The sequence below is a fragment of the Lagopus muta genome, chromosome 5 (genome assembly GCF_023343835.1).
Source record: "Lagopus muta isolate bLagMut1 chromosome 5, bLagMut1 primary, whole genome shotgun sequence".
Taxonomy (NCBI): domain Eukaryota; kingdom Metazoa; phylum Chordata; class Aves; order Galliformes; family Phasianidae; genus Lagopus; species Lagopus muta.
The window spans coordinates 4186228-4210369 of NC_064437.1; the positions used below are offsets into that span (position 1 = coordinate 4186228).

Here is a 24142-nt window from a genome sequence, read left to right on the forward strand (position 1 = left end):
AAAAAAAAAAGAAAAAAAAAAGACCACAGTGTAACAGTGTACAAATGAGACTTTTACTCCAAAAAGCATAATTGGAGGTCGATAGCTTCGTAGCAGCTGAGAACCAGAAAACAGCCTATGCCAAGATTAAAAATAAAAATAAAAATAAAAACAGTGAAACTTCTCCAAATATCTCCAAAGTTGGAGTGTACATGGGTAAGGCTGTTTAATGGACAGCTTTATCTGAGTTGTTCACCAAGGAGGTCCTGGGCAGGAGCACCTAGTGACCACCTGGCATGGCTTGACTCAAGGCTGCAGTGCCTTTGGTGGTATTTGTCTGGAATCCCAAGACATTCTTGTTGCCTTGGCAGGATGGGTTGTGCAAATCCATATATTAGTTAGTGTTTGTAAGGGTCTGAGAAGACCCATTTCTTGTGTTCAAGAAACGTTTAGATGTTGTACTGAGGGACATGGTTTAGTGAGGAAATACAGGGGGTAGATAGATGGTTGGACTAGATGATCTCACAGATCTTTTTCAACCATGGTGATTCTATGATTCTAAAACTCCAAGTGCCCCAAGGTTTTACCCCCCACTCAGAAATCCCACCTGCCTCCAGGGGGCAAATATTCCTTCCTGGGGGATGTGCTGCTGTTGAACATCACTTAGTCCTGCTGGGGAGGACAAAGGTAATTTTAAGGCAAGACATCCTTACATGCTCCACACAAATACATTATCAGCAGAGCCACACTTGTTACCAGGACAAGCACCTTGGCAAGATGCTAAATTATGAGTGATGACTTAAACAACCTTTTATATTCAAATATGTTTCACAGCAGGGGTACTTCCAAATTTCTGACTGCTTTCCTGGCCACTTGGCTACACCTCTCCTGCTCCTTTCCAAAGGGGCTGATCTCCAGCACCCAAAGCATCCCATCCTGCTTGCCTGGCTGGGATGACATCACAGTGCTGATCTGAAAGCTGCTAAGGAGCTGGACACTGCTCAGATTTGGTTCTTTTGTATGCAAGAGTCTGGATTCTCCATTCTTGCTCCTACTAGAGCACAGGAGATGCACACTGCCTGATGCCTACCAGGTACACTACCAAAGCTGTCCTCCACCCAATCGTATTTATTTCATAACGATAATATAATAAAAACCCATTACAAAACCTAGGATAAATACAAAGTTTTCCAGTGTTTCCTTTAAAAACGAGACTGTTCTGCTGTTTGTAATCCAAACACTGCTGTGTTGGATTCTGCATACAAGAACTCAACAGCAAAACTGATGCTTTTTTGGCAGATTTCTACTTTGTGCGGCTTCTGAAAAAACTGAAGCTGGAAATATACACCAGTGAGAATCAAAATGTCATCTGTAACAAAAGTAAGGCAATTTTGTGTTCTTAAAAAAAGGGGACTTCACACTGAAAATGTCCACTTATCTGCCAGTAGATGGCAAAAATATCCCGTAGTTGTCTTCAGTACCTAAGACAATTAGTACAAAAGGTTTAATGTGTCATTCTCCTCCTTGCTGCTCATAGAAACTTTCAGAAAGTATAAATTAAAGTGCAACTGTACAAAAAAAACAATCCTTAGCAAAAATCTTCTAGGGACATAAAAATTATCAAAACGATGGGTTCAGGGTTGTTTTTAAAGTTGAACGACTGCATACCTGGGACCAGCAACGTTGCTAACGTTCTCCTTTGTTTTGTTTCTTAAAGCAAAACCAAAAAAGGAAGAAAATAACCCTCCCAGGACTTTTTGGCAAAGTGTTCATAAAGCGTTTGTTCCTTGACTGATTAGACTAAGTTCCTTTGCAATCAAATGGAATTAAATACCGTAGCAAAGCCAAGCAGATGCCAATGCTGTCCATTAGATTAAGCCTATGCAATGAGAAGTAATCATTCTTTTAAACAAAGGAATTGTCACACATGCACTAGAGTTTACCCTCGAATAACAAGAATTTTAACCTGAAAAATCCTCACAGTTTGTTTTAAAATATAAAACCCTATCCTTCGGACAGCCAGTAGCAAAGAAACAGTGAAATGCTTGCGATATCTCTGCCTTCTTCATGTCACAGCAAGGTCCCAATCTGTTCTGCATCAGGACAGCAGGATCCTTGGCAGGTGAAGGCAGGCAGTTTTGGCAGAGATTTTGGGGTGGTGACATGGGCAAAATCTTCCTATGGGAAATGTGAGAGCTAAGTGCACCGAAGCCATGATGCAAAGCTGGATCTGGGGGACTCAGCAGCATCCTGCCCCATGTCTGCAATGGGAGCTTTGCACATGCCACCCCTCACCCTTCTTTAGTAGGGGAAAAAGAACAGAGGGTGGGATGGTACTTGCAGCAGCTGCTTGTTTTAGGGTGAAAGCATTGCCAGAGGCTCCAGGAAGCCCTGTCCTCCCCCTGCTTGGGGCTGTATGGGAGGTACAACCTGAATCAATGTGTGCTGGGGAAAGAAATGCTTGCCCAAGGCTCTGTGAATTCAGGATCAACCAGGAGGGAGTTCTCTACCAAAAGTCAATGATATGTTTGCTACTTTACAGCCCTGCCCATGTATCCCATTGGGTTCAGGATAAAAAAGCTCATATATATTTCACTCTGGTCTAACGAGTGAAACGAAGTCATTCCTGATTTCCTCAATGCCTCGTTTGAGGGGCTGTGTCCTTTGAGTGCACTTGGGATCTTCTAACAGAGGAACTGGTTCTGCGCTGCAGGCTGTGGAGTGGTGAGGAGAAGGAAGGAAGCAGAAGAACAACACAACGGCCACATTGGAGCTGGTCCTCACAGTGCAATGCCATGTGCTGGGAGTCCGGCGCCTGGCTCAGCGAGCCAGAGCCATAATCAAGCTGGCACACATCTCGAAGAAGTCCATGGTGTGGCTGCCCAGGCGTGGGGGCACTGAGGAGATGCTGCCCACGAAGGAGCCGCTCAGGGACCCCATCAGTGACTGGCACTCAGTGGCTGCTGCAGCATCAATGCTCAGTCTTGGCCGGTGCAAGCCAGCTGCTGAGCACGAGCGCTGCGGGGTGGATGAGCCGGACCTCTGCTCCATCACCTCATCTTTAAGGCAATAGGAAAAGCAAGAAATAATTGTAACAGCATTAGTTTGGTATCCCTTTACTAAAGAACTAGTAACAGTAGTGGAGACGAATGGATCAGAAGGGATTTAGGAGTTGGACTCAGCGATCCTTGTGGGCTCCTTCCAACTTGGAATATTTTATGATCATAACTGACCTGAAACAGCATCACATCCTACAAAAGCATTCTGGAACTGAAAGAACTATTATTTTTCCTCAAAACTTCCGAGCTTGCTGTTTAATGTGTTCTACATCTCACAGTGCATCAATTCCTGCTTACCATCAATGCTTTTGAAGTCCAGGAGGTAGCTGCGGTTGTCCACCTGGTACAGCTGCAGACTCATTTTCACATAATTGCCCGTCACCGGGTTCTTCCGACGCACTCTGAGATGGTAGGAGTTCACCACCTGCAATGGGCAACCAGCTTTAGGGAATACCATTCAAGGCAAGAAGAGGAACATTCATTTCCTTCTATTGTTTTTTTAAAGACTAGCAAGACACAGATTTTAGAAAGAGCAGTTCTTCGAAAATTAAGCAAATGGCTTCTTCTCCTATTTCCTCTTACAGTTGTGTTTGGAAAACAATTCTTGGGGCTCTGATTCACCATCCCTGATGGCAGATGAAGCTGTTGCAGACTCTCCTCCAGGCACCAAACCAATATTATTGTTCCCTCAACAGCAACAAAGGCCAAATGAGCCAGAATCCACTCCCAGACCCATATACCAGGACCATGCTTGGGAAAGCCAGGCGGGATGGATGGTAGGGAATCATAGCCTCTCCCAACAGCAGAATTAAACAGTGTTCATCAATCAGTCTTGAGCTGTGCTACGCATTTTCTCTCACCACTTCCCACCCCACAATCTGCTGCATCTCATTCGCAATGAGATCCTTTCTCTGTGCTATATTTATCAAGTGGTGGCACAGATGGAAGAGCTAAGAGTCACGCCTGAAGTTATTCTTAGGATGGGGAAGATTGCTGTGAAACCTCCTCATATAAAATAAGCTCCACTGCCTACATAAAGGCACTTGGTTGAATCAGTCTGTGGAGATGTACCAGAAATACGTTAGTTTTGTTAGCTCTCCATAAAACCATTCAGCCAACAAATGTCTGGCTCTTGTAGGCACATGCATCTGGAGGCAGTCCATCTCCTCGATGGTGCCGTGAAATCAGGTTCTGGGTGCTACTAATCTTTAAATACATAACAATGTTATCAAAATAAGGAGGATATGTGAGACTTTAAAGATGCACAGGCACAAAATTTGAGCATTTCTCAAGGCCTGAGGTCATTCACACAGCAAAAACCCTCTGGACATGGAGTAAGGAGGATATTGACTCCGGTGATGAATATCTGAGCAGAAATTCTCCTTTTCTTGGTGCTGATGTTTGCACAAGGCTGTTGTGAAAGGCCAGGAGAGCTCATATAACTGCACTGAGTTTTAGAGAAGAGCTGAGAATGTTTTACCTGTGACGGTAATTGGTGAGTGATCTTCCTGTCCTCACCTCAGTCCATGAGCTTTTCTCATTGAATTTTTTCCCTAGTTCTTTTGAAGAGGGAGATCGAGAGAGCAGCACGAGCAGCACGGCAGAGCTTAGCTACCCATCAGTGTGAAACCACCACGTAAGTAGGAACAAGGAGACATGTATTGTGCCATTTCAGGACATGCAACTACTATGACCCAAGCAGAAATAACAGGAGATGCTTTTCTTGGGAGCACTCGAGATGACCTCGCAGGGAATTAGCCACTAAAATTAGAAATGTGACCAGCTCCTCTTATCCCTGCAGCTAAACAAGACAGAATTATCTTTCCAGACAGAGGCTTAGGGCATTCAGGAAAAAAAAAAAACCAACAAAAAACGCTTATTCACACCACAAATAAATGGCACAGATACAGAACATCTTGTGGGCATTTGTTTGGAAACAGCTGAGGCTGTAACCATATACAGACTGACCTCCCCGATCAACTCAAGTCATAATCAAAAAAAAAAAAACAACTGAAAACCTCCCCAAAGCACATTTCCTACCTTCCACTCAAAATCCAACTGCTTCATAGCTCGGTACACCTCGGCCATAATGTCATAGGGCTTGCTCTGGCTGCGGATCCCCAGGTGCCACTTGGCCTTTTTGACAGTCAGAGGTTTAGGCTTGGTGGTGTTGAGTGCATCCAAAGGGCAGCGTGCCTTGGGGCTGTCTGCTATCAAGGGTGGCATCCTCTCGGGGTGAGGCTTCACACCGGGAGGGATGTGCATGCTGTCGTCCATGAAGGAGCCCGTTGGGGGGCTGGAGGCTAGGTAGAACTCACTGGCTTGGTTCATGATCCTCCGGTTGTCGATGACAAGGTGGTAGGCGACCGCGAGTTGGTCCTGGGGGTCACCGCTGTACAGACTGTTCATCACTTCTGACTCGGTGCACTCAAACTTCTCACAGACCTCCCGAACTGCGTCGTCATCGATGACGGTGGCATCGTAGGAAGGGTCCTCTGGGAACAGGTAGCTGGGCAGCTCCTCCTTAAACCACTCGTGTTCCCTGGGGGAAGGCAGAGAGGGGCCACCATCAGACACAGCACTTCATAGAGGAATCATAGAATATCCTTTGAGGAGCTGTAGCCAGCACAAGGCTTCCCCTCAGCCTTCTCTGCTCCAGGCTTAACAAACTATGAGCCCTCAGCCACTCCTCATACACCTTGCCCTCCAGACCTTTCACTATCTCTGCAGCCCTCTTTTGGATACTCTCTAATATCTTCAAGTCGTTCTTATATTTTAAAGCTACCCAGGCCCACAACTCCCGCTGGTTTACAGTGAAGTCAATGGTAATTAAGTGGGTAAATGCCAGAGCAAGCTTCGGCTATAGGTGCCACCTATCAATTGGTAATCTTGCCATGCATGCTGTTGCTCTAATATATAATTAAATCTCCTACTCTTCAGGACTCGTGAAGTTTAGAAGGCATTTATAATTCAGATTCTATTTGAATGGTTAAACTCAGGCCATCAATTGCAAAAGTATTAACAGCCCATGATGTCCTGTAAGTACTTGTGATGTTTATGCATATGCTTAGCACAGCAGTTACATGTAATCACAGAACCATAGGGGTTGGAAGTGACCTCTGGAGATCATCCAGTCCAACCCCCTGCTAAATCACGTTATAGTAACGACTACTATAAATTCCACATAATGCATATGGGGTTCCACTTTCACAAAATCAATATTTTTAGAACTACTCAGTTTGTGAAACTTTCAAAGCCGTGTTACCAGTCATGAACACTTCATGATATCTGAAGGAACAAATGTCTGCTTAAGCGCCCAATTGTTCCCCTTCATGGGCAGTACAGTCATTGACTGCACAAGAAATGCATCATTTAAAGACATTTGCTGAACTGTGTCTGACATTTTAGCTACTAACTCGTGTTCCTCTTCCTTTCTTGTTGGATAGATAGTAAGTGCAACGACTATACTTTTATTCTGAACTGGTATCCCAAGGGAGATGTAAAATAAAGTACAGAAAAATGGCTGGTGAATATCGAGTTCCTAGGATTATTGTGTGAGAGAGCTGGATTTGTTAAGCACAATTAACAGATTTTTGAGGCTATTTTATAATGCATTAAGATATTTTGCAGGAAGCAACTATTGCCTATTTTCACTTGTATTGGTGAAGCCACTGAGAAGTGAAGTCACCAAGTCCAGGTTCATCATCACCCACCACCAGCTGGCAGCACTCGCCTCACCATCAGCACAGAAAGGTGCAGGAGGGCTCCTTAAATCCCTTAGGACCAAACCCAGCTGGATTAAATGACAGCTCCTACCGACCACTCTGTGGGCTGACCTGATGTCCTTGATGGTTGCGCGCTTGAGAGGGTCGACCTGCAGCATGTGCATGAGCAGAGTGGCAACGGAGCGGTTGAGGTACTCAGGGATGTAAAACACACCTCCACGGATCTTCTTGAAGAGGGTAGGCACATGCTCATCATCGAAGGGCAAAGTGCCACAGAGGAGGGCATAGAGGATGACACCGCAGCTCCAGATGTCCACCTCTGGGCCGGCATACAGCCTGTGTGATGTGAGGGAGGAGAAATGGGTCACAACCCTTCCCGTTCCCCTCTGCATCTTTAGGCTTCCTAAGCCAAAAACCCACCTGAGGGTGATGGAGAATGACGCAGAGCTGCTTTTTGTTCATGCTCCTTCGTGATGCATGGAACAGGAAAATGAGCACCTCCACCAGACCCACCAAAAAGCCCAAACCTACATTTCCAGGAGCTCTGCCAGGCTGCTTGCTTCCTTGCCCCCGAGGCTGGGGGGACTCAGCCAGCAGTTTCTATTCATTCGGTGGCAGATTAAACAGCAGCAGATACTATATCTCTTGAGTGTTTATTTTCAGTTGAAGCTTGTGTGCTGGTATGCAAGAGCTCCAGCTTCCGACAAGCTGTTAATGTGCTTCCTGGCATCACCAAGTCGGGATACCCCAAATATATGGGTTTTGCTGCTGCTTGCCTGCTTGATTTGTTGGTTCACTGCTTTTTGCTGAAACTGCTGATTTCTCAGAGTGTCTGGGAGACACTCTTGGACTGTAAAAACCAATAGAGGTCTGTTTGTGAAATCTAATCATCCTGCACTTGCTCCTCTTGAAAAGTTCTGCTACATGCACACCTGGTATACAAAAACCATGCACACTGTCATTCTTTGAATGCTACCCAAGTAACAAAATACCATTTCTGCTCTCATGTTTGAGACTTTCCCCACTGAGAACAGTGACAGCAGCAAAGTCAGGGCATTCTGCTAATGCAATCAGCTCCAAGTCCCACCGGTCTATGCCTGATTTCAACAGATAGGATGATGCCTATTTTTTGGCTGATAGCCACATTGTTTGAACTGTGCTTGGACTTTTAAGCCCAAATGTTGTGCACTTTAATGATGCCGAAACACAAGGTCTCACATACTGGATCTGCTCTGGGAGAAGCTCAGCTATATCCACCTCCAGCAGCACATTTACCCCTGGTGGAGATGGCAGGTTGTTCCTTTCTGTCTCCTATATGTACTGAGGGAAAAAAAAAAAATGATTTTGGCCTTTATTAGAAAAAAACATGGGAATAATATTTTTTTGAATCGCTGTAGAGTTTCTGGCTTTGTGCCCTTCTAGACAATGAGGATTTACTTGCTTTCATATGTAGAACTGTAGTCACAACAGGCTTTTGGATGCTGGTCTAGTTCCTAAGATACTCTGCCAACACATGCGCCTGTGTAAACAGGCATAAAACAGTCATCATCACAACATTAAACAAAACGTTGGATTTTTATAGGCAAAAACATACTGGATTATGAAAACTAGCACTCATGCAAAGAATGGTTCAAAAGGATGGAGTGGATGCTAAGGAGATGGGCGGTTCAAAGGACCATGCAGAAGACTGTAAATTCAAAAACCTGTATTTGTAAACTCCATTATGCTTTTACAGAGAGAGTAAGGAAAATCAATGTAATTTAGGGTCTCAACAGTCAAACACAGGAGGTGGCATGACTGTATCAATGGGGCAAGACTGAATTCAGCCCTAGAGCCTGCGTTCAGAATGCCCCATACCAAGCAGCTGCTGCAGCCTGGCAGGATGCACCTGAGAGATGCCACTGCTCTGCAGTTCTGTCAGTTCAATTCATCAGTTCAAGACAAAGCAACTGCCACTGAACCCGCTGTCATGAAAATAAGCCTGAAAGTTAAGGAACCTGAAGACAAGGATTTTCAATACAAGAGTCTAGCAGTGTGGGGAAGTGATTAAACAGAATACTGATTGCTCGCTTGATGAGTGGTTTTCCTCATTCACACTGTGTTTTATATAGGTGGGCAGGAGAGAAAGGGGTGGTCTGGAAAAGCCTATCTTTCTGAAACCTCGTTATCTGCACCCAAAGAGTAATTTTCATTCCCTTTAATTAGCAATGTACACAGTAAACATCTGCTGTTAATAATTCCTCCAAAGTAAACATCTTTAGCAAAACATGTTTTGCTGCTACAGCCATTGAGAAATACAACAAGCAAGAAGACCTTCAGATATTCCCAGTAGACTCACCCAAACACAAAACACTGGCTGGAACCATTCAGCTGCTTTACTACGAGCAGGTTCCAATCTCAAGAGGAAATTTAAAGACCACATACTCACATGATTGGAAGCAGCATGTCCTACCTTCCAGAGATGACTTCAGGGGCTGCATAATTTGGGGAACCACAGCTGGTGCGTAGAAATTCACCATCAGACATCATGTTGGACAGTCCTAAAAACAAGGTGTTGCCTATGTATTGACATCCAGCCAGAGAGAAGAGATAGTGCAAGAGGAGGGAGAAATCTGATGTAATCTAAGTAGACACCTTTGAGCTGCTTTGCTATTTGAGCTCTTATTTTCTTTCCAAACAAGTAGCACTGACTCCAAACTAACTTTGCTTCTCTGAGTTGCAAACCTCAGAACTTTCTTTCTTTACCATAGAAGAAAAGAGACATAATTCTCTTCAGAGAACAGAACGGTTGTGAAATGTGTAAATCTTCAAAAGGATTTATCACTGCTAGACAGCACTGAACAGAACAGGGTTGGCAACTCAGCTTTTACGCCGGGTTTCAATCTGTAATGCCACTTACAGACTCTTGTTACTGTTCATTTCTAAAATGAAGTGAGGCCAAAGGCACACGGCCATACTACTAAGGAGAACACACATGAAAATAAACACGTGCAGCCAACTCACTGTGAAATTAACTGCGCCGAGTCTGTCTTAAACATAAATTAGCTAAAGCCTTATATTAGGTGATTGTACTGAAACACAGCGAAGATTTGCAAATGACCTTCCTTCTCCATTATTAATGCGAGCACAGAAGCAGCCTACAATAAGTAATCCCTGCTTTTGCTAAGAGGCCAGTGTTTATAACTGTGGGCTTTTCAGGTAGAGAAACTGCAAGTGGTTATGAAAACAGACTCTGGGTTTTGTAAGGCGTGCTACGCAGACACGCTCCAGCAAGCGGCTCGGAGCTGGCTGCATTTCTGGAATGCTGTTGGGGTCACATACCAAAATCGGCTATCTTCGCATTCATGTGTGCGTCCAGCAGCACGTTCTCTGGTTTCAGGTCCCTGTGGACAACCATGTGTCGGTGACAGTAATCCACTGCGGAGAGAATCTGCTGGAAAAGGCGTCGAGCCTCCGCCTCTTCAACCTACAGATGCAAGGGGAAACAGTTCTGAAGGCATGTGGGGCCGGGCAGGGGAGGTTTGCCTTAGCAAGGAGCCAAAAGTGTTCCACGGTGTGGAGATAAAATTAGAGCATGCTTGTGACCGTGCTGGAATCAGGAGCAGCAAAGAAAGTAGATTTCCCCCTGTCAAATAGATTTCCCCTTTGTAAGTGAGTGTTTTCAAATGATATAGCCCAGAGCTGATGGTAATGAGGTGAAATTAGAAAATAAATTTGGCTGAGCCGTCAAGGAGAGCCTACCGGTGCCACCTGTCAGGCACTGGTTTCCCAGTGGGCCCACTTCTATTACACACTGTAAGCAGAATCACAGAATTATTGTGGTTGGGAAAGACCTCAAAGATGATCTAGTCCAACCATCAACCCATCACCACCATGCCCATTAACCATGTCAAAACACCACAGAGGTTAGCATGGGGAACAGTTCTTCGTGGATGAATGGAGAAGGTTGCTTTGGGGAACAAAAAAAAAAAAAAAAGCCAAAAGTGGAATACAGCAATGATACATACAGACAGAAAAACTACATACAAAATGATCAGGAGACTGATTGTTTTGTTTTTCCCTGTGTGAAAAAATAGTTTCTGAACGTGGGAGTTCAGATGGGATGCAGATTGGTCACTGAAAAGATCCAAATGAGCAAGATGAACTGGAAATAAAAACTGTATGTAGGAAAGTAATGGAGTTAGCTCCATCAACCAGTGAGCTACTCTAAGATAATTACTGACTTTTTGTAGTATAGAGAAGATACACAGGGCTGATCCTTCACCTGAAGCACAATTCTGGATGTGCCCCCTGATTGCTTCCTACCCACCAGAATGTCCACTAGTCATTTTATAACCATAACATCATGTTTCAAGTGCTCAGCCTACTCCTCAGATGATTTATACCCAGTAGGAATACTGGCATTTGAAAATGCTGCTCAGATAAGCCACATCCTTAAAAAGTCTTCAAAAAGCCTCATGAGGAGCCAAAGGGGAGTCTGGAGGAGGAGAATGACTGGGATGGAGACCACACTGAGTGCTCCCCCGCTCCAATGCCCTGCATGCACATAAATCTGCTGCTGTACCAGGGGGTTGGATAAGCAACCTATAGCTAAAAACTAAAAAGATACGGTGGTTTTCCAAATGTCTTCACTAAGCAACACATTACCTTTGGATATTTTGGTTTGCGTATCGAAATACAACATGGAACATTGCAAAAAAAAAGTGGCACACAAGTTATGTGTGAGTATGAGACTCTCCAGATGGGATTGCTGTGAAGCAACTTCTATTTTGGGCCTAAATCTTAGCTATCTTCCCTTTAGCAGCCGTTTTATTTCTGACCACCATCCTCTTCCCACATAAGAGTTTGGGGCTGACGTGGTACTGGCACTTACACGTCCATGCTTACAGATGTAATCAAATAATTCACCACCAGATACATATTCCATGACCATGAAGAAGTCCGTTGGTGTGCTGATGACCTGGTACCTTCAAAAACACAAAGAAAAAATGTCTTAATAAAAAAGGGAAAGGCTTTGAAACAGATTATTAGCTTCGAGTCAATTCTTAACATAAGCACATGCTTGGATCTTGTGTTTATAATCATTTTCCATTTCTGAAAAGCCATCTCTTATTTCAAGGGGCATGTCAGGATAATCTTTCACTGTTCTATGAAAGGATCTCTTTCACAGATTCACCCTTTTGCTTCAGGCTTTTAAATAATCCTCTGGAATCTCTGCCAGATAACCCCATTGCGTTTAAGACTGTCCTGACATTCGAGTTTCCATTTTGGCTAAGATGTGCAACAACATCTCCAAAAATAAAAAATTTATTAAAATGGGAGTGGGAACGGAGTATATTTGGTTTTCTTCATACTGAAGATATAAAAAAGGAAATCTAGACACTAGGCGGAGCTAACCTTGGAAAGACATAGAAACAAAGACGAGCACCCCACAAGATTAACATCATCCTTCAAACATTAAGCTCCTCTACATTCTAGAATGATAAATGTGAGGGAAAGTAAAAGAATATCCTCCTTGATGTGCAAATTTACCCTCCACCTTCACTAAATGATCTCCGAGTGCTACAAACACACTTCAGTTTCCCATCCGGCGTAACCTGACGGCAATGAGCTGAGGTCAAAGCAGCAGTAGCAATGCATAGCAGCACCAGCTGAGGCTCCCTGTGATTTATTTCAGACACACTGTTTGCTTTTGTTATTTTATTTATTTATTTTTCACAGCTGATAAATAGACCTCATTTTCAGAAGTGATCAAGTGAACAGGTGATAGTCCCAGTAAAGATCAATAGGATCAACGTAGCTTTTCTAAAGTGTTTTGCACTCAGACATCTGAGTTAACAGCACGACCATTTCTTGTATATATATGTAAAGTGATGGGACACCACAAGCATTTGAAAGAGGAGCCTCATGTGCCATAGACTCCTCTTCACCTCTTTATCGGTGTATTTCAGGGCTGAAGTATTTATTGTAGGAGACTGATCAACTGAATTTAATTTCCAGGCTTTAATGGTCTGCTTGATGAATGTGTGTGCAGCCTGGAAGGATGCTGGATGATCAGCCAACGACTCTTGCTGCCTTTTTCATGAAATAATACCAATCTGTTCTCCAATAAATCCACGGAACTCTGAAGTTACTCTAAAGTCAACAGTTGCTGCATGGTTAGTTATTTAACTTAGGGAGAATTTGTTTTCCCTTGCCTCTAAGTCCCAGGTATTTGCTATATCTCATGCCAGTTTTAAGGCTGACCTAAATGTCAACTTATCCTTGCAGTTACCGTTCAACAGCTTTCTTTTATAGAAATGCCAAAGATATTATCGAGTGCCTCATTAATGTGGACTGGCTGCACAAACCAGGGATTGAGACGGAACCCCAGAGGCAGGAGTGCAGGTGCTGATTTACAACTTAAATTCAGGTTCATCAGAATGGCAATGTTGAAAACTTACGTCTGAATAATAAATAAAAAAATATATGTTCCTTTAAGCTCTGGATAATCAGGCCATGAAAACATAAATCCTACTGACTTCAGGCCAAGGCTTCACTCTAAGAGCCTGCCCAAGCTGCTACTCCTCAGGCACAATTCTCCATCATTTCAAGTCGTGAGATACTGACCCAAAAAAGGAGAATCATAGAGACTCCTCATAACATCCCAATGCAGGAAAGCACAGATCCTCTCTATGCACCTTTATAACAACTCCTGAATGGAAAAGTGGATGTTTGGGCAGGCTTAGCAGAGCAAAACTTGGCACAAGGACAAGTCTCATAGTTGCTATAATGGCCCAAACTCCAATAGGAAAAACACCTTCTACAGTTCCTCAATGTGTGGATTGTGCCCCCATGCAAGCTAGCAGGAGGACATTCAAAAAGCAGCATTTTTGGCTTCAACACGCACAAACCTGACCACACATCTACCGTTCTGTACTATACTGTACTATAAAACATCTCTTGAAAACAAGTCAACGTGTGAAGTCTTTGCAGATAGAGGAGTCAGCTGAACGTGAGCAGAACATGTACTTACAGCTTGATAATATGAGGGTGCCGGAAGAGTTTCAGGTTTTGAATTTCTCGTTTGATCTTGCCAACCACATCCAGGCTGCGTATTTTCTGTCTGTTTAGGATTTTTACTGCTACCTTGTGCCCTGTCAACTGGTGTTCGCCAACTAATGGAAAGAAGGCATTGCAAAGTCATTATGCAGAGAAGCAAGATACATACAGGAGATTTAAGATACTGAGATGGATGATTTATAATCAAAAGAAGGCGATAAACATTAGAAATTGGGGTGTTTTAAGTATAGTCTGGATATCAGGAGTTTATTTTCCTCACCTTTCTTATAGGTACTGTTTCTACATTTCTTGAATCCTATTCTATGCAGTAAAGGTAGATTCAAACACCCAGGAATGCAGCAGGTTTACAGGAAGCAAAATGATGCACCATTTCATACAGTGTCCCAACTATAAGTGCAGAAATGAGTGCACAATGTATAAATGACTTCAAAACCAGATTGGGGTCATTTGTACAAGGGAAATCCCAATGGACATACTCAATGTTGGAATTTGGGAAAAAGAATAATTAAATCGTAGAATCATAGAATGGTTTGGGTTGGAAGGGACCTGTAAGATCACCCAGTTCCAAAACTTTGTTTCTCTTTGCTTTATTATTTTCCTGTTGCAGTGTAGGAAAAAAAAAAAGAAAAGAGGGGATTTATTGGAAAAAAAATGCTTAAGTAAATATGACAGAGTAAGTGGAGGTGGCCATACCCCAAAGTAATTTGCAAGGATTTATAGCTCAAAAAGGTTATGTTGATCAGAGACAAATACATTTAAATGGTGGGGAAGAACCTCCACGGTAATGCACAGGTTGAGTGAATCCCCAATAAACCCTGCCTTAAAACGAGACCATCGCACCTCTTTAAAAAAATGATACAGGGATTTTCCCTGCCCAGAATAGGACTGCAGGATTTGCATTACTAAAATGAATTTCTATTTATACTTTCTCAAGCATGCTTCTCGTTTTGATGACAAGCTGCAGGAACACCATGCTGGAGTGTAACAGCTCCTGCAAATTCTGCCTTAAGAAAAGACACCACACAACGTGTGTTTTTATGACATGCACTTGGTGCACTCAGGTGCTGATGTGTGTAGGGACAAACGGTGACCACAAGCCAGGAGAAGCATCACCGTCACCGGTGGAATCACACTAGTTTAATGCTAATGCAAAATGAATTCATAATCTGACTTATTTGCTATTAACAGCCCGTGGAAGAAAATGCTCTGTGTGTAGGAAGTAAAATTTATAATGAAGTTAACAGCAGAAACTGCTTGTAAACAGATAGTTTACATCTGAACAGGTGCTTACATCTAAAAGGGTGCTCTGGCCACAAGCTGCCCCCTCTCAGGATCTCCAAATGGATATTAAAGAAGGTAACATAGGGATGGCTTTCCAAGGCAGCAGAGAAAACCTGCACGCAGCATGCATTTAGGCTGTCTAATTATGAGTGCTACCCCATCACTAATAACACAGAGCAGAAGCTGTTAACAATTATGAGCAAATTCTGTTATTAGATTATTAGACTGAGTAATTTCAGAGCCTCTAAGGAGCTGATGAGAAGCAATGCATGTAAAGCAGGCGGCCGGGGAAGGCAGGAGGCAACGCCAGCACTGCTCAGGGCACGCGAGGTCACTATTATTAGCCACGAGATAAGACCTGCCAGAGATTCTTTCCTCAATAAGAGCATCCTAAAAATAAAACACTTTTTACTGCTCTTGAAAATAAAAGCGCCACTTTGCATGCCCATTTCATCCCTTCGTAATACTCAAACTACCAGATGAAATGAGAATAAACTAAGCTTCGCCGTTCGGATGCAATTTAGGGATTAGCGGAGGGCTGAAGTAGGCAGATAATTCCTCCTGGGTGGTACAAGGAGAGCATTGAAAATAGTCCCAGGAGGCATTTTCCCTGGTGATCCTTGGGGAGGGGAAAGCGGGGCAAGTTGGGGAGGCATGGGTGCCAGGGGTACAGCAACCCGCTCAAGCTTTATAGGGGTCCAAAGCACACAGCCTTGCAAGGAATTCTCCCCATCTTGTCGTGCTTTGGCCAGCAGTAGCCTTGTGAAGAGCTTTCATCTCTCTTTGCTGAGGTGGTCATGGCGTTGCACAGGAGAGGCTGGCGAAGGCAGCGCAGGGAGTGTTGGGCAACTTCAGCCAACATCTCCTAGACTTTGGATTTGGCTGACCTCCGTGGCTGGGAGTGCAATAAGCTGCATTTTGCCAGCTGCACGTGATTCATTCAGTCCTGTTCAAGAACTGGAGCACTAAGGCAACAGGGAAACTGAGGAACAGCAAAGTGGCTTATGGCAGAACTAGGAAGAAGACCTTGATCCCTTCCATCTTTCCAACTCTTCCTGCCCTTACCACAGCACGAGCTCTGAAAAATTCATACTATACCCTTGGAAGAAAAAACAAAGGTCATGCCTGGAGTGAATAATTACTGTTTTTAATCCCACTGCTCAATAGTTCATCCTCTTTCCATCCATGACAAACAACATGCAACTCTGTGAAGGTTTTTCTAGCTCAAACACACCAATAATTAAAACCAAACAGACTATTTTGTAATCCACCTTTTGCTTACAGTAAGCATTAGATACGGAGATATTCTTGTTCCAGTCCCCACTGGCTTGTTAAGTCTACTTGAGTGTCTTGAGAGAGGGATGAAAAGACAACATAATTTGCTATGTGGTGGGAGTCCTTTAAACCTTTGGCTCTTTGGGGATAATGTTTCCCTTTGCTCACATTCTCCAGCCCAGCACACACACGTGGGAGAAGAAGCACTGGGAGGTTGCATGGCCAAGGCAAACCCATCTCTGCCACATGGAGAAGGGAGAGGATGCATGTGCTCCTCTGTGCCAACGGGACTGTCCTCTCCTGGTACCCAGGTTTAGCAGTGGTGATGTCAGGTATGGATGAGGAAGCCTGCTCCTTCCTTCTCACTCAGTGCCTGGATTAAAGCCTGAGGAGAGGAGGGAGGGCTGAGTGGCAGTATTAGGAAAAGGGATTTGAGCATGTGTCTTGTCTTCTTGTGACAAGTACTCCAGTCAGCTTCCCTGCAGCTTAGAATCAGCAAACTCAGCTCCATTGGGGCAGGCAGAGCAGATGGATTTGACACTGAGGTGAAAGTACTGCACACTGGACAGAGACTGTAAACTCCAAAACCTGGCACCAAAGCAGACATGGTGTGAGCATCCTTAGCTCCTACTGCATCTGCTTATGCATGGGACTGCCTGCATTATTCCAGTACTGGAGGCTGCTGGAGAAACAAGGGAAGAGATACAATAGGTTGAGTTTCTAACAGAAGACCCTCTGTGTTTTGTTATTTTTATAAGAGGAAAAAAAAGATGAGAGATTTATCCTAGAGTAAGCTGAGATAATTAAAGTCCTCTGGCAGATAGCTTTTTTGCAGCAGATACCTATGAATTCTCCTGAATGCATGGAATCAGAATAATTAAGGTTGGAAAAGACATCTAAAATCCCCAAATCCAACCATCAACCCATCCCCACAATGCCCACCACCCATGTCCCTCAGTGCCACATCTACCTTGTGTGTTTGGTGAAACTCAGGTAGCATGATCAGCTTAGCTTTTTCCAAATGCTTTGCAAGGATTATTAGAAGTTTAGGAAAGGGAAAGCAAAATCCTTCCCTATCAGCTGTGCTGGCCCTTATCTTAGCCTGAAGTTATAAATGAAATCAATCCAAAGCATATATTTAGCAATGACGTGTTTGTTCTGTCCCAGTGCCACTTGCTTAGATGCTGTATCACCCTTCCTTTCCCCTTTCTTTCATCCGTTCAGCCTCTTTCAGTTCATCATCCCCCACTGCAATGTTTGTCTTTCAGCAGCAACTTCCAGAAAAATGGGAACTGACCTCAACTTGAGCCCAAGTAATGGAGACAAACATCACCCAAGAACTGCTTGTCGTGCAATGGCAGTGGTTGGGATAGAGCTCTATGTGGGATGGGATGTGCCTGGTACACGCACAGCACTGATGTGTCCCACGGGCTCCTTCCCACTGCCAGGAGGGGAGATGACATCCTTTCCCTCATTGCTTCATAGAATCATAGAGAGGCTTAGATTGGAAGGGACCTTAAAGATGATCCAGTCCCACCTCCCCCTGCCACAGTCTGGTTGCCATTTATTAGCTCAGATTGCCCAGGGCCCCATCCAACCTGGCCTTGGCCACCTCCAGGGATGGGGCATCTGCAATAAGAAATACACTGCTGATGGCACCGGCCTGCTTAATGCAAATTTATTATATATAATAGACACAAAGCTTGGAGCAATCAGGAAAAGAAGTCTCTTCTCCTCTCCCATGTTTCCTGCCAAACGTGATGAGCACACATTAAGGCTCATTAGGTTAAAACAGTGCTATTCTGCATTTCTCCTGTCAAACTCTAACTGGCGTTACAGGGGAAAATATACACATAGAAAGGCTGCTAAGCCACAATGGATGGAGTTTGGAAATCTTTTTATGTAATTTTATACGTCCTTTGGAAGTCTGTTCTTAACCAATTGGGTGATATATGGGGTTGAGGGTAGGGGGAGATGTTCATGCTACTCCTGAAGGGTCCTTAAGGAAATCAGGCTGTTGTTAATAGGCATCATTTGGTCTGCAAGAAAAAAAAAAAATCACCTTTGGAGCACTTTTTGAGGTCTGTTGGTACACAGGAGTGATTTGAATGGTCCTTTCTTTTAGTAGTGTTTGTTCTGATAATTCTTTAGTTGGTAAATTTGCGGTTTGGGATTAAACCTGGCCATATATTTTTAGGAGCCTGATTAATGGCCACAGGTGGATTTAGCTGCAGTGATTAAGGTGTTTTCTCTGCCCTGCTGTCAGTTTGGGGTTATTTAGATACAGCTGAGCAGGATGGGGTTCCACTCTGCCCCCAGCACCCAGACCTGCTCTCTGCTGGGAACCACAGCTCCTCACTCTGCTCAGATCACACGTTTGTGTAGAGGTGTTTTATTGTTTTGTTTTGTTTTGTTTTTTAATATCATGACTCGGGGGGAAAATGTGCACATAACGGTAGAATTAAAAGGAATAGAAATCTTTGCATCACGAAAAGCAAAGCCAGTGCCTGGCTTGGGTGCCAGAGCCGTGAACCAGAGACATCCATCCCCGTTCGGCCCCATCGCTGAGCCCCCCCAGTGGGTGGGGGCAGCAGCGGAACCTCCTCACCCCCCACCCCCTAGGTCCTAAGCGTTCTTCAAACGGCAACGAAAAGCCACGGCCCGGGCACCCACCCCCCGCATCATCTTCCTGCCGCCGCGGGAGGAAAGTTTCGGTGGGTGCTGCCATGGGGGGCACCTCCAGGAACTGCCCAGGACCCCCTCACCCCTTCCCAGGGAAGGGGTCACCTCCTCCCTCCCGCCCCACCGCCGCGCCCCGCGGATGATGCTCGGCACGGAAGGGTTCCCCCCCGCCCTCCCCTCAGCCCTCGGTACTCAGCCCTTGACTTTGCCGAAGGTGCCGACCCCCAGCGTATCCCCCAGCACGTAGTGGCCGATCTTCACCCTCCCGTCGTGCTTCTGCTGCTTCTCGGCCATCTTCGCCCCCCCGGCGGAGGACCACAATGCGCAGGGCCGGCACGGTACAGCACGACACAGCTCGGGTCGGAACGGCACGGCTCGGATCGGGCGTGCGCAGCGGGGAGCGGCGGGCCGGGCCGTGCAGGGTGCACGGGGGCGGGGAAGGGCACGCTCCGGGGCTGGGGGCAGTTTGTGGGGATGGGGATGGAGAGGGGGGCACCTCGACGAGAAGCACCCGCTGTAGGGTGACGGTGGCCCCTGGGTTTGGCACCTGCTTGGGAGCGACACTGCGCGCTTTCGGGGTGGAGCCTCCGAGGAAGGACGCTGCCCCTAGGGTGCACCCTGCATTGGGGTGGGGACGCTGTCCTTGGGGTGCCTCCGCCTTCTGGGGGGTGGGGTCTGTATGGGGGTGAAGAAGGGAGTGCCATCTGGCCAAGGGGTGCAGCCTCCTGATGGTACCCCCAGCTTGGGGGGGGGCACCTGTTCAAAGGATGTCACACCTGCCTGGAGATGCACCCATTTGGGGATGGCACACCTGCTTGGGGATGAATCCATCTGTCCTGAGGACGAGGGGTGTTCTCCTGTTGGCATATTTTCCATGGGCTGATTCTTCCTTATGGTATAGCTTGGGGTTACACTCAGCTTATGGTGACATTTTGCATGGGGTGACCCCTGAGAGGCCAATTGCATCCAGTTGATAGGGCACAGCCCCACAGCAGGGATGCTGCTTGGGCTGGGAGATGGGCAGGTGGCAGGGAGGTGGCAATGTGGGTGCCTCCTCGCTGCCCTTAGCCCTGAGCTGCAGAGATGGAGATGCTGTGTGTGGGGGTAAGCAGATGTGCATGGCTGTTTTGGGGTGATGGTGGTGCCCACTGTTTGCAGCTGTAAGGATGTGGTGGTGGCTGAGTGTTTGCACTTGGCAAAGCAGCAACAGAAGCCCCCATGGGTTCGTAGCTGTGGTAGTACAAAGGAGCAAAACAGATTCACAGGGAAGAAAACATGAATCCATCAGTAGTGCAGCCAGCTGAAACCATCTCCACACCCTGGCACTGCTGTCAGCGGCTGCTTCTCATGGGCTAACAGCTCATCCTAATGATGGAATTATCCATTCCTTTGCATTCCAGCCATGGGACAGCCCACAGTCTGCTGCTGTAATGTTGTAAATTAGATAATAACACAGCTTTGTTAAGTGGGCTGATTCTTCTTGCTGTAGTTTCTGTCTCATTAGAAATGAGAAGAAAAAAAAAAAAAAGAAAACCTGTCCAGAAGGAAACACCCATTCAACAGTCCCAGCTCTCTCCTGTAATGAAAATTTCCCCTTTTACTTGTTAAGACAGCTGTAACCCCAAAAGAAAGGCAATCCACACTCTAAAATAATAGAGCTATTTGAGAAACTGGAATGGGAATATGTGTTTAAACAATAGCTGTGTGATAAAATAATGACCAGCCTCTGCAACTGTACTGCCATAAATAATAAAAAAGACAATTTAATTCAACAAACCCATTAATATAAATAAAAATAGCAATCTCAGGGTAGAAACAAGAAAGTTGCTGTGATATAAAACCATGCGTGGTGCAGTGAAACCGTATCAGCTCCATCAGAGCAAGAGATGTGCACCAAGGCATAAGAGAAGTTACAAATAACAATATGACTGCCTTATCTAAAGTGCACTATCTCCTGGAAAGCTGATGAAAACCCAGCAGGGTCTGCAGGCAGCTGCAGGCATGTCCATCCGTGCAAGCCTCTGCTGAGCAAAATCTCAGCAGCTCTCTCTGCTCTTTGCACACAGGAGCTTGTGGGGTTTGTTTGATCTCTGCTTCCAGTCTTGGCAAGCCCTGACTGCCTGAACGAAGCACCACAACAAATAAGTGAGAGCAAGGATGGTGTTGTTTTGGTGGTTGAGCTCACATGTTGAACGGGAGCTGCTGGATGGTGATGAGCCGCTTTGCCGTCTTGTTTGTTTCCTAAATGTTGGTGACTAAATCTCAAGAGCAGACTGATGCACTGTGAGCATTCAGCCTATTGGACACACAGACATTGGTAAATAGAAATATTGAGTTAATACTAATCAAGCTTGTGCTCTACAGGATATGCTTTCTATGCTTAACATTTCCAGGATCCCATTGCTCAGTGCAGACGTTGCACCAGGTGGGTGAGCCAAGAGCCCAGCATGCAGCAGGAACGGAGTCCTGTGCCCCAGGTGGGGGCTTCTCCTTCATTTTCCTCTGATGTTAAGTACATTTCTGTGAGCACATATATTTTGTGCACGTACATCTGTGTTCCTACCCATCTCATCTGTGCACCTGGAGCTGTGCTCGCCAGCAGGAGTGATGCTGGGGAGGGGCAATGTTGCTAGGAGATGGAGGCTCCAGTGCCTGGTGAAGTGGTATCTTTATTTTTGGTGTCGATCACATGAAATTGCATTTGGCTGTGGAGCAGGACAGGGATCTCTTCCCTTTGCTCAGTGAATGATGCAGAAAAGAAATGTAGACTGGGCAGCTCAGTTAGGAATGGGTCAGGATGGTGCCCTTTCTGGTTCAGGATGCATTTTCCAGCTCAATGTGACTGAAAAAAGATGAGGAATGCCATGCATCTATTTATACAGGAGCTCAGGTTTGGGGCCATGCCATCTAACCCCTGTAAGTGCCCTAAATCTGTGGATTTTCAGCAGGATTTGATTTCCTGGGCTGTTTGGAGGAGATAGTTAATGAGATAATGCAGCAGTGGGTGAACTGTGACACGCGAAATGCTTTATTTTGAATGTTTCAGGAACGACGTGCATCAGAGGCTTTAGATTTGTAACCAAGCAATTTCCATTTGTGTTATGTAACTGACGTTATTTATCAAGCTCCATACCCTGGCCAAGAGCAGATGTTGGACTGCAGCATTGAAAATGAACTTTTCTGGAGGTTAGTTATTCATAAACAAGCCTGTGATTGGTTTGTTGTGATGTAAGCATGTTCCAAAAATGTAGTGCACATGGGCCCAAAGCCTGTGATGGCTTTTTTTTTTTTGGTATTAAGAGAAATCTGGATGGTACGGCAATATACGATGCTCCGCTGGGGATGTGTGATGGAAACTCCATCTGAGCAATGAGTGTGATATTTCTGCCATTCCCAACAAAACACTTTCATAGAATGGCTTGGGTTGGAAGGGACCTCAAGGATTATGAAGCTCCAACCACCCTGCTGCATGAAGGGCCACCAACCTCCACGTTTAATACCAGACAAGGCTGCTGAGGGCCCCATCCAACCTGGCCTCGAACATTTCCAGGGACGAGGCATCCTCAATCTCTTTGGGCAGCCTGTTCCAGCACCTCACCACTCTCATAGTAATGAACTTTCCCCTGATATCCAATTGAAATCTTCCCTCCCTCAGCTTAAAACCACTTCCCCTTGTCCCACTATTATCTACTCTTTCAAAGAGTTGACTTCCCTCCTGTTTGTAGACTCCCTTTAGATACTGAACTCTTCTAGAGAGGAAAGTGCTGAAAAGAAGTTGCTTATGCCCTTAAAAGTCTAATTCAGAGGTCTGATGAGTGATGAGATACCCCATCCCACTAGAAGTCAATAGCAATCAGTAGCTGGTTTTTTTTTGTATGTGCTGTGGTGGACTATATGGGGGCTTAGGGTCATTTTTAAGGCAGATCCATGCATGAGTCCTTCTCCTGAAGTCATGGAGTTGAGCTTTTATGCTGCATCTATGACTACGAAGTACAATATGGATTTGGGTTGGCCTCTATGGAGAGGAAATCACAATCTCTCCCTCCCTTCCTTTACAAGTAGAAGGCAGAACTGTTCCAAATCCTGGAAGCATGGAGGGAAAGCAGTTGCTTATAGCATTTCTCAGTGCCTTGCCAACTATGTTTTCTTTTAGGGCATAATCTGCAAGAGCTGGCAGACTTTCTCTTGGCTTTGCCTAATTAAATCAGCTGGGAAAGAGCGTGCTGATGAGGTGGAGCTCTCAATGTGTCCTAACCATTACTTTGCACCATTCAGTTTGCACTAGTGAGGATATTCTCTCTGGGCTGATTCAGGAAGATCTCAGGATTTGGCTGCATGGTCCATCTACCCTTTTTTGACCTCACTATAAAATGCTGCCGTGGGTCCATTCCAACTTGGGATATTCCATGGTTCTGTGATTCACAGCTTCACAGAATCAGTCTGCTACCTCCTCGCCTTTTTGTATTTTTGCTTTGTATCAGTCAGGATGAAACAATATGTTCCCCACGTCCACAATGGCCAGGACAAGAATAGGGCTAAAATTAAACCACACACAGATGGTATTAAATGAAGAAATGCTTGAAACGAGGCTTGGTGAAGCATCAGAATGTTATTTGGATGGGGCTGCGGAGTGCAGATGTTCCTGCCTGGGGCAGAGGGATGCTTCGAGCTCATCGAGTGGCTGCTTCACATCCCAACCAGGGCCTGATTTGGGCTCAGCCCCTCTGGGATGCCAGGCAAGCTGTTAAGGGCTACGGGCAATTAGAGGCAGAGATGGAGGTGAGCTGAAAAAATCCTGATTCAAGCTTCTCACTCAGCTGCTGCCAAGTCCAAATGTTTAGGTGGCTTTTGCTTTATTTTTGTTACTTTTAAGCTCCCCAGCTGGGAATCTGCCAGAAGTCAGAAAACTGGTTTTTAACCCAAACAGCCCCATTTGGGGCTGACACAGCTCAGAGCAGCTCAAGCTTTAGGGACGTGGTTTCGTGGGCAATATTGGTGGTAGATGGATGATTGGACTAGATGATTTTGGTGGTCTTTTCCAACTTTAATGGTTCTAAGTGTTGGTCTTCCCCTGTGCCT

The 24142-nt window shown here is 45.3% G+C and overlaps 1 protein-coding gene and 1 long non-coding RNA gene across 7 annotated transcripts in view; one reads left to right on the plus strand and one right to left on the minus strand.

The window, feature by feature from the left end:
* PRKAA2 (protein kinase AMP-activated catalytic subunit alpha 2) lies at positions 1 to 19370 on the minus strand. Its single transcript, XM_048944963.1, has 9 exons — positions 19261 to 19370; positions 13779 to 13920; positions 11637 to 11730; positions 10085 to 10229; positions 9216 to 9303; positions 6875 to 7099; positions 5079 to 5580; positions 3336 to 3462; positions 1 to 3038 (listed from the first exon to the last, which is right to left on the minus strand). The coding sequence occupies exons 1-9, from the start codon at positions 19355 to 19357 to the stop codon at positions 2800 to 2802; spliced, it is 1659 nt and encodes a 552-aa protein (XP_048800920.1). The 5' UTR covers positions 19358 to 19370; the 3' UTR covers positions 1 to 2799.
* LOC125693269 (uncharacterized) overlaps positions 13915 to 24142 on the plus strand; it is a 23913-nt gene continuing 13685 nt past the window's right edge. Inside the window, exons 1-3 of one of the 6 annotated variants that reach the window (XR_007377029.1) lie at positions 13915 to 19095; positions 21457 to 21540; positions 22110 to 22249. This is a non-coding gene — a long non-coding RNA (uncharacterized LOC125693269). Of the gene's footprint in view, positions 19096 to 19306; positions 19402 to 21129; positions 22250 to 24142 lie in introns of those variants that run through there. The other 5 variants (XR_007377025.1, XR_007377028.1, XR_007377026.1 and 2 more) reach the window with 5 other exon arrangements.